This window comes from Hypanus sabinus, chromosome 1 (assembly GCF_030144855.1).
Source record: "Hypanus sabinus isolate sHypSab1 chromosome 1, sHypSab1.hap1, whole genome shotgun sequence".
NCBI classification, from domain to species: domain Eukaryota; kingdom Metazoa; phylum Chordata; class Chondrichthyes; order Myliobatiformes; family Dasyatidae; genus Hypanus; species Hypanus sabinus.
Genome location: NC_082706.1, coordinates 21,998,877 through 22,014,739, shown reverse-complemented (window position 1 = coordinate 22,014,739; position 15,863 = coordinate 21,998,877). Strand labels below are relative to the sequence as shown.

At 39.0% G+C, this 15,863-nt stretch overlaps 1 protein-coding gene across 1 annotated transcript in view; it reads left to right on the top strand.

Moving 5' to 3' along the window:
- The window catches only part of LOC132391497 (anthrax toxin receptor 1-like), a 245,149-nt gene that overhangs the window by 27,937 nt on the left and 201,349 nt on the right, over positions 1-15,863 (top strand). The window contains exons 2-5 of the mRNA XM_059964801.1: positions 694-765; positions 3,264-3,335; positions 13,957-14,038; positions 15,332-15,365. Coding sequence (XP_059820784.1) covers positions 694-765; positions 3,264-3,335; positions 13,957-14,038; positions 15,332-15,365 — 260 coding nt within the window. The remainder of the gene's footprint in view (positions 1-693; positions 766-3,263; positions 3,336-13,956; positions 14,039-15,331; positions 15,366-15,863) is intronic.

Below are 15,863 nucleotides of genomic sequence, written 5' to 3'. Positions count from 1 at the left end.
AAGTGCAGCTTCTAGTTTTTTCTTTGACTCTCTTAAATTTGTGCTACTTGTTCTTCTTGAACCTGGTGGAAATAGTAACCCAGAACATGCCAGTTTAGCATATTTAGAGCCTTGTCTCTAACTTTGTTATTTCTTTGCTGTTTGAAACTGCTCTGCCAAATTAGTTGGCCATCAGCCAAAACTTCAAATTGATTGGGCATCCACTGAAATTTCTGAGTCTCTTTCAGTTTCATTTTTAAATATTTCAAAATATCTAAATAAGTTCTCAGCCTACACCAAGTTCTTATCCCAAAGTGAAAAACTAATTTGAATTATATTTTTCTTTTGTGCAAGTTGATTTGAAACATTATTTGAGATCTCAGCACACCAGCCATCCAAGTATATGGCACAACTGAAACTGATTACCAGTCTCTCAAAGGAATTAATCTAATTTGTAAGCTGTATCTGTCTGAACAAAGTCACAATGACCATTATGATTAGATTGCATTCATCCAGAAAATTTCAGTTGTTCTCATCAGTCCCATTTATGTACAAACAAGATTGATTGCCTGTACAAGGGAGAAGTAGTTAGCTTAGTAGATCAATTATTCTTATGTATAAAGACTTTTAATGGTTTTAATAAAGAAATATATCAAAAATGTATCTCTAAGGGTGTATATGAAAGTTTGATTTGTAATTATTTTTCAATTTTAGGTCTGGGAGTGTTCAACACCACTGGAGTGAAATATTTTACTTTGTGAATCACCTTGCACACAAATTCATCAGGTAAATATCCTATTGGTTTTCTCCAAATAAATGTACTTTAAAAAAAATCTACTTTTCCTCCTGGTGCATAAAGAGTTATGTGAATCCTGAAATTTGACTTTGACCCCACTCATCTTGAATGGAGATCATTTTTATAAATAAATTTGTGGTATATGGATTTTGCTGACAAGACTAGCAGTTATTGTCTTTGAAAAGATGGTGGTGTGCCACCATCTTGAACCACTGCATTCCTTAATGGTGAAGATGCTGCATGTTGCTGTTGGGGAGCAAGTTCTGGTGACAAAGGAATTTCCAGATTAGGGCAGGTGTGTGGCTTGATGAGGATTTTTTTTTAGGCATTTTAGTGGTAACAAATATTAGGTGAGGAAAACAGAAAAATGGAAGGAGAAATAGGCTATTTGCACTTCAAGTCTTTTCCTTTATCATGTGATCATGCCTGATCCTCTAAATCAATACAGGTCTTCATCAGGTTATTATTGCCAGAATAAAGGGTATACGCACTAGCATTTGGGAGACCAGCAGGATGGGTTTGCCAGTTTCTGCATGTATATTCAGCCACATGGGAACTCAGTTCATGGCAATATCATTGCAGAGAAATAGAACGTGGAACATTACAGCACAGTACAGGCCCATTGGCCCACAATTTACTACCAACCTTTTAAAGTACTCTCAGATCAATCTAAAACTTTCCTCCTGCATAGGCCTTCATTTTTCCATCATCCATGTGCCTGTTAAGAGTCTCTTAAGTGTCCCTAATGTATCAGGCTCTACCACCACCCCTGGCAGCAGATAACTGAGTTAAATCTGGATGACTGAGCTAAACAGTCTGGTTTAACTACATGAACCCAAAAGATTCTGCAGATGCTAGAAATCCAGAGCAAGCACACACAAAATGCAGGAGAGATTCAGAAGGTCAGGCAGCATCAATGGACGTGAATAAACTGTCAATGTTTAGCTACATGTTGTCCTTGATTAGCCTATTATTTCATTTAAATATTTTGCAGGGTGGCTACATTTCTGATGAACTGCACGTTTGAGTTATGAACAGTTTCAGGAACAGAATCCTTCCATAAACTGGGAAGGACCTGAACCATATTCCTACACTCTCTGCTTACCTGTTTACTTATAGAAATCCATCTACCTCTTTATTAAGTGTATTCAGAAACGTAGTTTTTTTACAGTTTCTGTGGTAAATAATTCACCTCATTACATTCCTAAATGTCTCAGCTCCTATCCTGGGGCTCTGATCCTTCAGCTATGAGGAGCATCCTCCCTGCGTCCAGCTTCTCAAGCGTTGTCAGAAGTTTGTGCATTTCAATGACATCTCCCCCTATTCTAAATTTTAGTGGATATAGACCTAGTAGTTTCATTATCTTCTCAAAGATTCAAAGTGCGCTTATTATCAAAGTATGTAGGCAGTATACAACCCTGAGATTCGTCTTCCAACAGTCAGCCATTAAACAAAGAAAACCATGGAACCCATTCCAAGTAAAACATTAAACCCTCAACTCACATAAAAAAGAAAAAAATTGTGCAAATTGCAAAAAAAAAGGTGAAAAATGTTGATTATGACAGCCCTGTCCCCTCAGGAATCAGTCGTTGCACTCTGGCGGGAATATTCTTAAGTAAGGAGACCAAAATTACAAACAGTGCTCCCCTCATGGTGTGATAAGGGCCTATATAATTGTTTCAGTGAAGCAGGTAATCAATCTGATATTGTTTAATTAATATGGCTATGAAATAAGTTTCCATTCAAAGTAAGATAACAAATCCATCTTCACAAAGTGCCTATTATAGTAATGTGACCATGTTATGCTCTGGTTCCAAAATTTAGTTCCAATATAATGGAACTAAATGGAGCTAGTTTATACATACTGCTATGTGTTGCAGCATGAACAAAGTTTCCAGAGAGACACTGAAGCTGGTGGATATAGAAGTGGTGTTTACCAACAAAAATGAGCAGCAGGCATCATGTTGAGACACTCTTGGAGAATGAAGATCCCGAACCAATATTTCTTGACATTTTTAGATTCTAAAGATCAAAGGTAACAACAGGGCAATTCTATAGTTACAATGTATCTCCAATGCTTCCTTTGAATTACATATAGTTTTCACACACCTCCAACTTCACACCCGCACTCCAGACACCCACAAATGAGTGTTAATCAGCATTGTCTGATGTACAATCAACACCAGTCCACAGTTCCAGGAAAACTGCTGTCCCGGGCTGCATTTTAAATTCAGTCTTCAATCCACATTCATGCCTGAAGATTGGTTACAGGTGAAATTAATATATGCGATATATCCCAACTTCTCAATACACCCTATCACCATGTTAGATGTTTAACACCTCTGAATTGAGGATTTGTTCCTATTTCATCCCTTCAGACTTTGTGAGATTAGACAGCAAACAAAGTAATTGCCACATTTGCCTTTGTAGCAGAATCTACTGCGGGTCATTTTCATTCTTGATAAAGTTTTCTTCTGTTTTCTTACAGCCCACAACTGAGAATGTCTTTCATTGTTTTCTCAACCAGAGGTACCACACTTATGACTTTAACAGAGGACAGGTGAGTGATGCCTGTATCATTCAGTGTTTTCATGGAATTGTAATGTGAAGGAAGCCATGATGCCAATGTATGCTTTTGTTTTTACAAAAGCTGCACATCTTTTTTGATGTTTTTTTTCTGACAAGCTTTGTCCTTCAGGAATTTATCCCTTAGACTTATTTTGTTTTCCTTTCTGGCTGAGTATTGCAGCAAACAACATCCTCTCATTTCACCTCTGGTTCTTTTCACCAATTTCTTTAAAACCCACGTTAACATTATGAACACTAAAACTCTATAAGTGCAACTGCTGGATGATCCTTGTACACCAGATACAAGAATATTTTAAGGGATGATTGGGGAAGATGCTCCTTAGAGAGTGGACCTTTCCTCAAAACTTTGAAGAACCTTTGAGGTACAGCCAATCAATGTCAGAATAAAATAATCAATTTATACATGCCTGCTTATACCATTTTGACATAGTAAGTGTCATAGCTGGAGGAGCATGCATTTTATGGTGAGTTACAGATTGTGGTCATTTCGTGGATATTAAGGAACTGGCTTGTAATCAATTCTATGCATTATCCATGCTTGCCTCCCACTGTATTTGCCCCCTAGCTGTAATAATCAATTACAGCCACATGACTGCCAACATTCTCAATGCACAGCTGTCCTGCATGTGGCTCAGGCTTTCAGTGTCAAACTGGCCAGTGGATGATGCATCCAAAATCATTAACCCCCACCACCGCTCTAATGTGGTTAGATGACTTGATGTCAAGGAACTATTTTTCTGTTTTTGAATGTCTTTGTTAACACGATTAGAACGAGTTGCAATTGATTCCGACAGTAAGCAGATCAATACAATTTATTAAAACACATTAAACTAATGAATTACAAGACATACACATAGAAAATAAAGAATAATAAACTTAGCTAAATTAACTTTTTGGTCATGGTAATGCTAGGTGTAACAACTTTAGCTAGTGTGGAGTAAAAGGGTCATATACAGAGTAGTCACCTCCTCTACTCAGTAATTTACATTATGTTCCTGGCCTCAGTGATAAGCTGAGGTGCAAAGCTAGAGATCAGTTAGGCAATATCCATCACATGTCATACTGTAAGCTGCAATACAGAGGCCAAGAACAGAATGTGCTGACGTGTACTGCAGTCAGCCAGTGCTTTTGTACAGCACTTCTGGCTATTTATTGATACAATCCAACACATCAGTTCACTGAATATTTGATCACTCAGCACGCAGGTTAAATAGATCTAGAGAACTTGAGCTTTGCCTAACCACAAGAAATTCTGCAGATGCTGGAAATCCAAAGCAACATATACAGAATGCTGAAGGAACTCAGCAGGTCAGGCAGCATCTATGGAAATGAATATACAGTCAAAGTTTCAGGCTGGACCCTTCTTCAGGGCTTTGAAGCTTTGTCTTCTGCTTGCCTATGAACAGTAAGAACTTCCATCCCTGGCCCAAGAATAAGGTGATATGAAGTCGTGATTCTGCAGTATGAGTATTCCATTTAAATCAGAAAGTAGAAGTTACCCTTGGTAAATAACTCTTCAATATAAAATATGTTAATGCTCTGGCAAGTTATAAGTCTGCAGAGAGTTTACAGAGTATTCCTAGGACAGAGAAACAGAGGAAAATACATCTGTGTTTAATAACATTAGATTAACACAAACCAGAATCATTTGCAAATAAAGTATATTTTTCAAAGGGGTGGAATTTACCAACATCATATTGGCAGGACAGCTAATATTCCATAAATAACGGTGCAAGATTTAAACTGGAAATTGCACCCCCCCCCCCCCCCCCCCCCGCCCGCCAGCAAGATTTGCTGATGATTGGTCAAGTTGGGTAAGATAAAATTCCTCTTGCGCCTTGTGGAGGACAAGCTGAGTTGGGCTTTAAATACATTCCAGCTGAAAAGATGGTTAATTGCTTTCCAGAAGCAGCTGCTGGCAGGAATTTGCTAATTACCCATCAGTAAACAATAGAACTCCAGTCTATATTGGGCCATTCTTCTGTCTGACCCCATAAGCCATATCTGCAGAACAAAGCTGCTCCTTGGTCAAGTTTTTCAGAAGCCAGCCTGGTGGTTTCCTGACAGCATTACCTTGCCCTCTGAAGCCTATAATGTGCAGATGGAGAAAACATCATCAATCTTTAACCTATCAACCGACATTAAATGTGTTTAGTGTCAGGATATAATTTGCTACTTGCTCTTAAGGCTGATTTTTTAATATATATTATGCCAACTCAATAAGCAGCTTGCTGCATAGGGATTTTGCCAGTTTGGAGTGTGCATAGTTCTTAGGCAGCCTAGACATTTTATATGGCTTCAGATGGTACGGCCTCAATGGAGCCCTGAACTCAACGTCATCAAGCCTGTCTGGGAATACCTGGAGAGACAGAAGCAAGCGAGACAGCCAAAGTCTGCAGAAGAATTGTGACAAGTTCTCCAAGATGCTTGGAACAACCTACCAGCTGATTTTCTCATAAAACTCACAATAGTGTACCTAAGAGAATTGATGCAGTTTTAAAGGTAGAGTGGTTACATCAAATATTGGTTTCATTTAGTTTTTTTTCACTATTTACTTATATTTATACTATTTTTTAATAGATTTAGAAGCTTTTCATTTCATTACTTTTGAAAGTATCTTCACTTTACAGATTTTTTTTACATGTGCAAAAGACTTTTGTACAGTACTGTATATGCAGAATGGTATTCACCAAAGTCAACAATATAGCTATGCATTAGATGTAAGTTCCAACATAGTTCTTCAATTTGCACCACACTATTTAACTGCCCTGGCTGTTGATGCTCCTGTTTTCTCTGCTGTCTGGGGTACTGAGGCTGTGTTTAGTCTCACCTATTTCCCTCGGGTTCAATAAAGTGTGTCTTTCTGTCTCTCTATGCCTTCTTACCTTACTGGGCTGTTGCTTGTGTTCATATACTAAAAGCTGTCTCTTCATCACTTCTCTTTATTTGCTCTAAGTCCTTGTGCTCGGTTGCTCTAACCATTGAGAAGTCAAGTCAAATCACTTTTCATTGTCATTTCGACCATAACTACTGGTACAGTACACAATAAAAACGAGACGATGTTTTTCAGGACCATGGTGCTACATGAAACAATACAAAAACTACACTGAACTACATAAAACAACACAAAAACTACACTAGACTACAGACCTGCCCAGGACTGCATAAAGTGCACAAAATAGTGCAGACATTACAATAAATAATAAACAAGTTGGTGTCAGTCCAGACTCTGGGTATTGAGGAGTCTGATGGCTTAGGGGAAGAAACTGTTACATAGTCTGGTTGTGAGAGCCCGAATGCTTTAGTGCCGTTTCCCAGATGGCAGGATGGAAAAGAATTTGTATGAGAGGTGCATGGGGTCCTTCATAATGCTGTTTGCTTTGCGGATGCAGCTTTTAGTGTAAATGTCCGGAATGGCAGGAAGAGAGACCCCAATGATCTTCTCAGCTGACCTCACTATCCGCTGCAAGGTCTTGCGATCCGAGATGATGCAGTTTCCAAACCAGGCAGTGATGCAGCTGCTCAGGATGCTCTCAATACAACCCCTTAGAATGTGGTGAGAAATGGAGAGAACCATCACCTTAACCACTGCCAACATCCAGTTTGCATTCCACAACTTCCATCCCTAATCTGAGCTGTGAATCTCCACATAGTGGAGCCTTGAACACATTTATATAATTTTTTTTGCTATATTCTGCTGAATTCAAACAAATTTGTTGTTTTTCTCCGTGCAAATGGTCGGTGTGATCATTAACAGTCAAAAACAGAATAAGCGCAGGGATGAAAATTGCTTTTGCAGCTAATGAATAGAGATATGATTTGTCACATTACATTGTGTTTGGCGTAGTAAGTTGATACAGCTAATGATTAGCTTTATTTGACACATTTACGTTGAAACATATAGTGAAGTGCATCATTTTCATCAGATCAATCAGCCTGCAAGTTTCACCACAGCTTTGGCCCTACAGAGCATGCCCACAATTTATTAACTACAACCTTATTCATCTTTTGAATGTGGAAGGCAAATGGAGCATATGGAGAAAACCCACACAGCAACAGGGAGAATGTACAAGCTCCTTACAGATAGTGGCGGGAATTGAAACCCATTTATACAGTTGGGTGCTGTAATGCATTGTGCTAACTGCTACACTACCTTAGCTGGACTTTGGGGTTCTAACATTTTCCTGTCATTCATTTGTTGGGGTTTTTCTTCTGTTTTGTGGGTGTCTGCAGAGAGTAAGAATTTCAGGCTGTATATCGCATACATTCTCTGATATTAGATGGAACAGTTGAACCATTCAAAATTCTCATATATGAAGAATGCTTGTTCCTATAAACCCCCATTAGGGCAGGAGAACAGAACAAGTTAGCTAGTCTAACATTGTTACAGCGCCAGCAACCTGGGTTCGATTCAGACACTGCTTGTAAGGATTTTGCATGTTCTCCCTGTGACTGTGTTGTTTAACTTCAGGTGCTGTGGTTTCCTCCCACATTCCACAGATGTCTGGGTTATAGGTTAATTGCTCATATGGGTATAATTGAGCAGTGTGGGCTTGTTGGGCTGGAATAGCCTGTTATTGTGTTGTATCTCAAAATAAGTAAATAAATAAAGTCTGGTCAGTTTTTGCAGAAGGAACCCTCCCCCTGAATTACACAGAATGGATTTGGGGATTGATTAGGATTCAGCCTAGTAAAATGTGGGAAGTCTGTGCTAACAGCAGATGGTGCAGCCAGTACTCCTGGGATAGTAAATAACCGTGGAGTTATTTTCAAACTCTGCACAAGTCTTGAGGGAGCCATGGAGACAGGAGAGAATCCTATACAGGAATATTTGGTTGCCTGCAGTTAGCAACAAAAGGGCTTTGTTTTTGCATGGGAATGTGTAGTTTGTATTTATGTAGAAAATCCGCAAGCTCTAGCAATGCTAGCAAGTGTGCCTTTGCTATTTTGACCACTGCCTTTTACAACTGTCAGAATAAATCAGAGAAATAATGATAGGTTTCAGGGTAAGGAGACCTTCAATGCACTTAGAAACTCTAAAAGAAATTTAAGAACAATTGATTTCAACATTGCCAAATGATGAATTTCCTGACTGGACGCCTTTGTCTGATTTTCCAAGTTAAAACAGCATTGTCAGTGGATTAAGGAATGTCTATCAATTGCATTCTTATTGCACACTAGTAGCAGTCACTAAACCTGGCAATGAAAGAGAAAAGCTAATCTCAATAACTATAAAAATTAGTCAATTCTCATTAAAAACCCATTTGGTTTAAAAATGTTCTGGCTCATATGTGACTAAGCTCATCACTCCTTTCTCTCACAGTTGAGAAGAAATTAGGCATTACTAGTGAGGTCTGCAGCCTGTGAAGACTTGGAACGTAGAACAATATAGCCCAAATTGTTGTGCCAGCTTTTTAACCAATTCCAAGTTCAAATCTAACCCTTCCATCTTACACAAACCTTCATTTTTCTTTCATCCATGCGTCTAGGAGTCTCTTGAATATCCCTAATGTATTTGCACCACCACCCACCCTTGACAGAGTATTCCAAGCACTAATCATTCTCTGTGTTAAAATAAATACTACCTCTGGCTTCTCACCTAAACTTCCCTCATTCACCTTAAAATCGTATCCTCTGGTTTTAGTCGTTGCTGCCCTTGGGAAAAAAAAGACACTGGCTGTCCAATATATCAGTGCCCCTCATAATTTTATACACTTCTATGGTTGTTATTCCCCTTGGCTCCAAAAAGAAAAGTCCTGGGTGGCTCACCCTTTCCTCATAAGCCATTTTCCCTAATCCAGGCATTGTCCTGAACAATCTCCTCTGCATCTTCCCTAAACTTCCACATCCTTCCTATAATCAGGTGACCAGAACTAAACACAATACTCCAAGCAAGAGAAAATCTGCAGATGCTGGAAATTCAAGCAACACACACAGAAGTGTGGAGTAACTCAACAGACCAGACAGCATCTATGGAGAAGAGTAAACAGTTGACATTTCAGGCTGAGGCCCTTCATCCGGACTGCAAGTACCACAATACTTCAAGGGTGGTCTAATGAGGGCCTTATAGAGCTGCACCATCACCTCACAGTTCCTGAATTCCATTGCCTGACTAACAAAGGCCAACACACCATTAACTTCTTTAACCAACCTAACAACTTGCACAGCATCTTTTACGAGTCCATAGACTTGGGCCCCCAAATCCCTCTGTTCCTCCACACTGCTAAGAATCCTGCCATTAACTTTGTACTCTGCCTTCAGGTTCAATCTTTCAAAACGTAACACTTCACATTTCTCCAGATTAAATTCTAGGAACTAATTTCAGGCTATGTTTCTTGGAATTTAAATTGAGGGGAGACTTGAATGAAATATTCACCTTTTTAAAATGAAAACAGTTGGAAAATGAAGGGGAAATCATTTCTGCTAATTGCCTCTTCCATAAGCAGAAACACTGTCTAAAAATTGTAACCGGACCTTTCAGGCATGAAGTTGGAACACACTTCTACAAGCACACAGGTTCAGAAATTTAGAATAATTTCCACAAATCATAATTAATGCTGAGCCATTTGTTAATAAAATTAGACATTGATTGATTTTGGAGATGATGTGTCAGATGAACGGAGAAGGTGAATATATGAAGTTAGGTCACAGGTTTTCCACGAACTTGTTGAGGGACTGTAGGCTTCTGAAAATGTTCATATTAAAGAGATTGTACAGAAACAGAGGATGAAGCCACTGAGATACCTTAAAGTAAGGAAGAATTTATTTTTAAATAAGTTGTTTCTCTCATAATTGTTTGTTCCTTTCTGCGTCTTGTGGTGTACTGGGAGCTAATCTTACTGTTTATTTAGCATTTTTGTCTATTTCTTATGAGGCTGAGTTGCTAGCGCAATGCTGAACCCAGCACAGATAGAAAGCTTGCATGGAGCTAGCCAGATTCAAACCCGGGATCATTTGCCTTGAAGTCCAGTGCGCATGCTGCTATGCCACCGGCCAGCATGATTTATTCATTTACTTATCCTATAAAATGCCCTGTAAATTAGGGACATAGAGACATGACATAGAGAAGCAACATACTGTAGCTGACATTTTTTGTGTGCTCATTCAGTATCCAAAGATTGGAACATAAACAGAAAATATTTAAGACATTCACCACGTTGGGGAGCATTTGTCAAAAGAAAAAGAAAATTAACTTCTCAGGTCAATGAACCTTTGATAGAACCAGATCTAGTCAATTAAATTGGACTTGAATCCTCCTGCTGCTCATGTCTTACTCGCAGCCTAATCAGTGCGTTCATTAACTGGACCATAAAGCATAGAACTCAATCAGACTCCAGTAGATCTCTTTATTTCCACATGCTTTCTAATTGTAAATCTTGGCTTTCCTGTTCCCCAGTAGAATTCTGCATCTTGTCAGTCTCAGCAGTGTCCTGCACCTGGAGTCTTGCCTCTAGATGACCAATGTCAACTAAAAAAAATACTTCAGTTCTCACACAGCTGGATTCACTGAAGTGGAACAGATTTTACAAGACAACCAACCAATAGTTGAATTAATGCTGCAAAGAACCAAAAGATTTTAAAACTGCTGTTATGTTTGGAAAGCCAGCCAGGGCAGACTTTGAAGCAATGATGTAATATATTTATCGTTGACTAGCCAAAATTAGCTGGTACTATTTGACTTTTGATCCTCCTTTGCAGAAGGATTACTCATTCTGTTCAAGAACAATTACTACCCCTTAACCATCAGGCTCTTGAACAAGAACATAACTACACTAATTTAAGGACTATTTTATCTTGTTAGTTCATGCTTATTATCTGATCCAAGATGGCGGCGTGACGCAGCTTGCAGCGGCCACTCCAGAGCTGATTATCTGTTATTTGTGAAGCGGGGTGCCGTGCGCAATCATAATCAGATGAAAGACATATGTGGGAGCACGGAGGAACATCTGGAAATCTCCAGGAAGATCTTCGTTGCTGCTGCTGCTGTGAGGTCCGGGTCTCTGCTGGGAAGAACAAGTCCCCAGTCCTCGGGGTCGCGTTGCCGATGGCCATTGGCGGGGGTCTCTTAATACACATTGCAGAGGATGGTGCTCAGAGAAGCTGTGACAGAGGGGATGGTCGGAGGCTCAGAGGTTCAATGAACTCGAAGTCCGCTGCGGTCAGGTCGCTTTCACTGTGTGCTGTGTCTGCAAGGCTGGGTTCGATGGAGCTTTCTTTGTGTGCTGAGTCTGTGAGGCTGACCGTGGAAGTCCATAGCGGGGGTATTCCCTTCTGCCTCCAGCATGAGATGACGAGTCTATCGGGACCCTGAGGACTTGTGGAAACTGTGTGGTGGTTTCTTTTGAACTTATAGTCTTTTAACATCTTTGGACTATTTTTACTGTGCCCATGGTCTTTTTTTTTTAAATCAATTATGCTATTGTTTGCACTGTTGTAACTACGTTCGTATATGTTGTAACTATGTGGTTTTGTGCAGGTCTTGTAGCTTTAGTTTTTGGTCTTGTTTTGACTGGTGGGATTGGAGCTCCTTTCCGGGGAATGCACTAAGATGGTAGTGTAATATTAATACGCAGCAGTCTCTCCGGACTCTGGATTGGGGATTGCCAAACATTATGTGGATTTTCTGGTGTAGACTGTTTTGTTGTGTGCTTTTGTGATATCACTCTGGAGGAACGTTGTCTCATTTTTTAACTGCATTGCATTTGTGGTTTCTAAATGACAATAAACTGAATCTGAATTATTTATTGTTATTTATTTATATCTGCATCTGTATAGTTTGTTGTTCATTAATCCTATTTACAGTTGCTGTTCTATAGATTTGCTATGTATGCCTGTGGAAGAAAAATCTTAGGGTTGTATGTGGTGACATGTACGTACTCTGATAATAAATTTTACTTTGAACTTCATCCACGAAATTTTCTTCCCTCAGTCTATTGCTGAATGAGTTTCCTCCATCTTTTCCACAATAAAAGATTTACAGCGGCATTGGAATTTGTTCTTTAACAAGGACATATGTGGATCAGACAGGGGCTCCTTTTGGCTTTGGACAACCTGAGTTTTGAAAATGGTTGGAGAAACAATATTGGTTTATGTTCTCTATCAATTTGATGACATTGTGATCTGCTTGGTTTAATAACACGCCATCAGCAATTTATCTTATGAAGTTAGTTCTTTCCCTCCTTTCATGTTCTGCTGATAACAATGAGCTTGTGAGGCTGTTCGAAGTTGTTCTTCAAAGTCTCAACCAGCTAGATATTCTTTTTGGATGAGCTCAAGCACTGAGAAAGATAACTTCTGTCCAGTCACAAATGCTAATACCCCAGCTGGATTGAAACATGAGTCTGAAGTCACACATGAACTTTCTCAGTGTGTCCGGTGTTTAAATGTCTTGTCTATGCATGTAACCGGCTGGTGGCGCAGTGATATCAGCACCGGACTCTGGAGCGAAGATTTCTGAGTTCGAACCCAGTCATGCTGCTCCCGGGCATGTTTTCCATCGTGCCGGGTTGAGTGCAACTCGACCTCGTTAAGAAAAAACTGCGCTATGAGAAGGACGTGGGGGACCACTCACAGAATCTTTCATCCAAGACAACCACTTGAAAAAAAAGTGGTTGCTGAGGCTCTGGCAGTGTATGGCACACAAAAAAAATGTATGTATGGTGTGCATGCATCTAATTGTTCAGGTACCTTGAGTATACAGGGCTGTAGCAAACATATTCAACATGCTTGTACCTTGTGATTTGTAAGTGCCAGAGATATATTTGCCTGTAATGTATGCATCTAGAGTTCTATATATGAATTTAGTTTCACAGTCATTAAACACACCAACTGTGCCACTAAAATGTTCAAGTCTCCAAATCTGAATAATAAACGGTTCCCATTGTAACATCTTCAAAGAGCCATGTGTTTTAAAATATAAGTTTGTGTTAATTTAGAGCTGTTAACATTATACTTCATCTGTAAGACTAGAGTTTCGTCACAACAATTCAAAAAAACAATTGTCTCATCCTCACTCATCAGACAATTAAGCCTCACAATCTAAATTCTGAAAATGTTGCAAATGCACCCAAAAATCCTTTAGCATTACTTGCAAGGAGCTATTATTCCATGAAAATATTGGACATAGGAGTTTCATAAATAAAATATTATGTCTGTTGTCTAAAGTGAAGTCTTTAGGAACTTTGAGTGATCTCAGCAATGGTATTGAGAGGCTGTCAAACTGTTCAATACGAAGTGCAGCAAGAAGGATGAATCCATGCAGTGGTATTTACTCCTGTTACAGAGATGAATTATTTGTAAATATGTATATATGAACTCACTTTCAAGGACTCTGTAGCTCATGTTCTCAGTATTATTTATTTGTTTGTTTATTATTGTTGTTTTTGTATTTACACAGCTTGTCATCTTTCGTACTTTGGTTGTATGTCAGTGTCTGTGCATAGTCTAACACTGATTCTATCTTATGTTTTCTACTGTGAATGCTTGCAAAAAATGAATCTCAGGGTAGTATATGGTGACATATATGTACATTGTTAATAAATTTACTTTGAAATTTGATCATAACAAATTTTTTTGGTCTTTCTTAACAAAAGGGAACGAATCCGCCAAGGTTTAGAGGAGCTACAAATGGTGTTACCCGGAGGCGATACCTACATGCACGAAGGCTTTGCAAGAGTACGTTCTATAGTCAACTTCGCTATTTGGATTTGTTGAAGGAGCAGGAGGAATGCCATTCATGTAAAACAGTATTTTGCATGTGAAATTCCGCCTAGTCTTCAAGGGGGTGGTGTTGAGATATCATGAATTGGCACTCTCTCATTATTAGAATAAACCTTGCATTCCTAATTTTGAGGAAAGGCTTGTATAATTCTGCATTTAATTTAGACCTAGAACATTTTGTGGTTGATTTTTAATTAAAGCTTAATTAAAGCTTCCAGTCTAGTTTTTATTATGAAAAAAATGGATAGTAGAGAACAAACAGTAAGGATGATAATATTGTCCCTTTCCTGGATCTTACGGACAAATTTGTCTTTGACATTCGATTTAACAATGTCACACCTCTCTCACCATTCTTGTATTCATGCTGCCACTGGTCTGATGTACCTAACTATTAATGTGTAGAACATAAATATGAGTCGCATTTGAACACAGTGTATGAACAGTGCTGTGGCATATGTCTATAGAACATGTTCCATTGAATTCACCTCCTATGGAAGTGACTAATCTTGAAAGCAGATGCAGTGTCTACAGACAAAAAGTCTTTTTGCATTGGTTTACATGTACTAACTTCCTCATCCAATGGGGTGGAGGGGGGGGAGTCTAGGTCCAGAGGCCACAGCAAGAGAATACAAGGGCGTCCCTTTAGAACAGAGATGAGGAGGAATTTCTTTAGCCAGCTGGTGGTGGATCTATGGAATTAATTGTCACAGTTGGCTACGGAGGCCAAGTTATTGGGTATATTTAAAATGAAGATTTTTAAGTTCGTGATTAATAAGAGGATCAGAGGTTACAGGAAAAAGGCAGGAGAATGGGGTTGAAATGGATAATAACTCAGCAATAATCAAATGGCAAAGGAAACACAATGGGCCAAATGGCCTAATTCTTCCTCCCATGTCTTATGGCGTTATTGTTTAGCCTGATCTTCTGTTATAACCATATAACAGCATGGAAAAAGGTCATCTCGGCCCTTCTAGTCTGTGCCGAACACTTACTCTCACCTAGTCTCACGGGCCCGCACTCAGCCCATAACCCTCCATTCCTTTCCTGTCCATATACCTATACAATTTTATGTTAAATGACAATACCGAACCTGCCTCTACCACTTCAACTGGAAGCTCATTCCACACAGCTACCACTCTCTGAGTAAAGAAATTCCCCCTCGTGTTACCCTTAAACTTTTGCCCCCTAACTCTCAACTCTCAGCTAACTGTTGGCTTCTCTTATTTCACCATTTTGTTTTTTTTTCAGGCAAGTGAACAAATCTATTACTCAAGTGCAGAAGGTAAGTCTAGTGACTAATGGCATAATTATTCCACACATGGGAAATGACTGTAAATTGTAACTGATTAATATATATTTGGACAAGATTATTGTACAAGTAGAACTGATCATTATATATCTGAACATTACTACAAAGGCAGTTCCTAATTGTGATTGAAAACAAAGACTTTGTAGAGATGGTAAATCCAAAATAGCAATACAAAATGCTGGAATTATTCAGGAGGACAGGGAGTGACTTTGGAATACTGATGAAAGGTCAAAGATCTACAGGGTCTTCTCTCCAATGAGAGTAACCACTGTCCAGTACCTCCAGCATTTTCTACTTACATTCCTAATCATAATGTCAATTTGCACCTCCTCAAACGCCAGCAGTACAATTCAATTGTTCAATTAAGTAATGACATTTACTTGCGCAGGATAGTGTCTTTAATGCAGATAAACTTCTCAAATTATAATGCAGGAGTTTCATAAAATCAAATTTGATATTAAGTCATTAAGC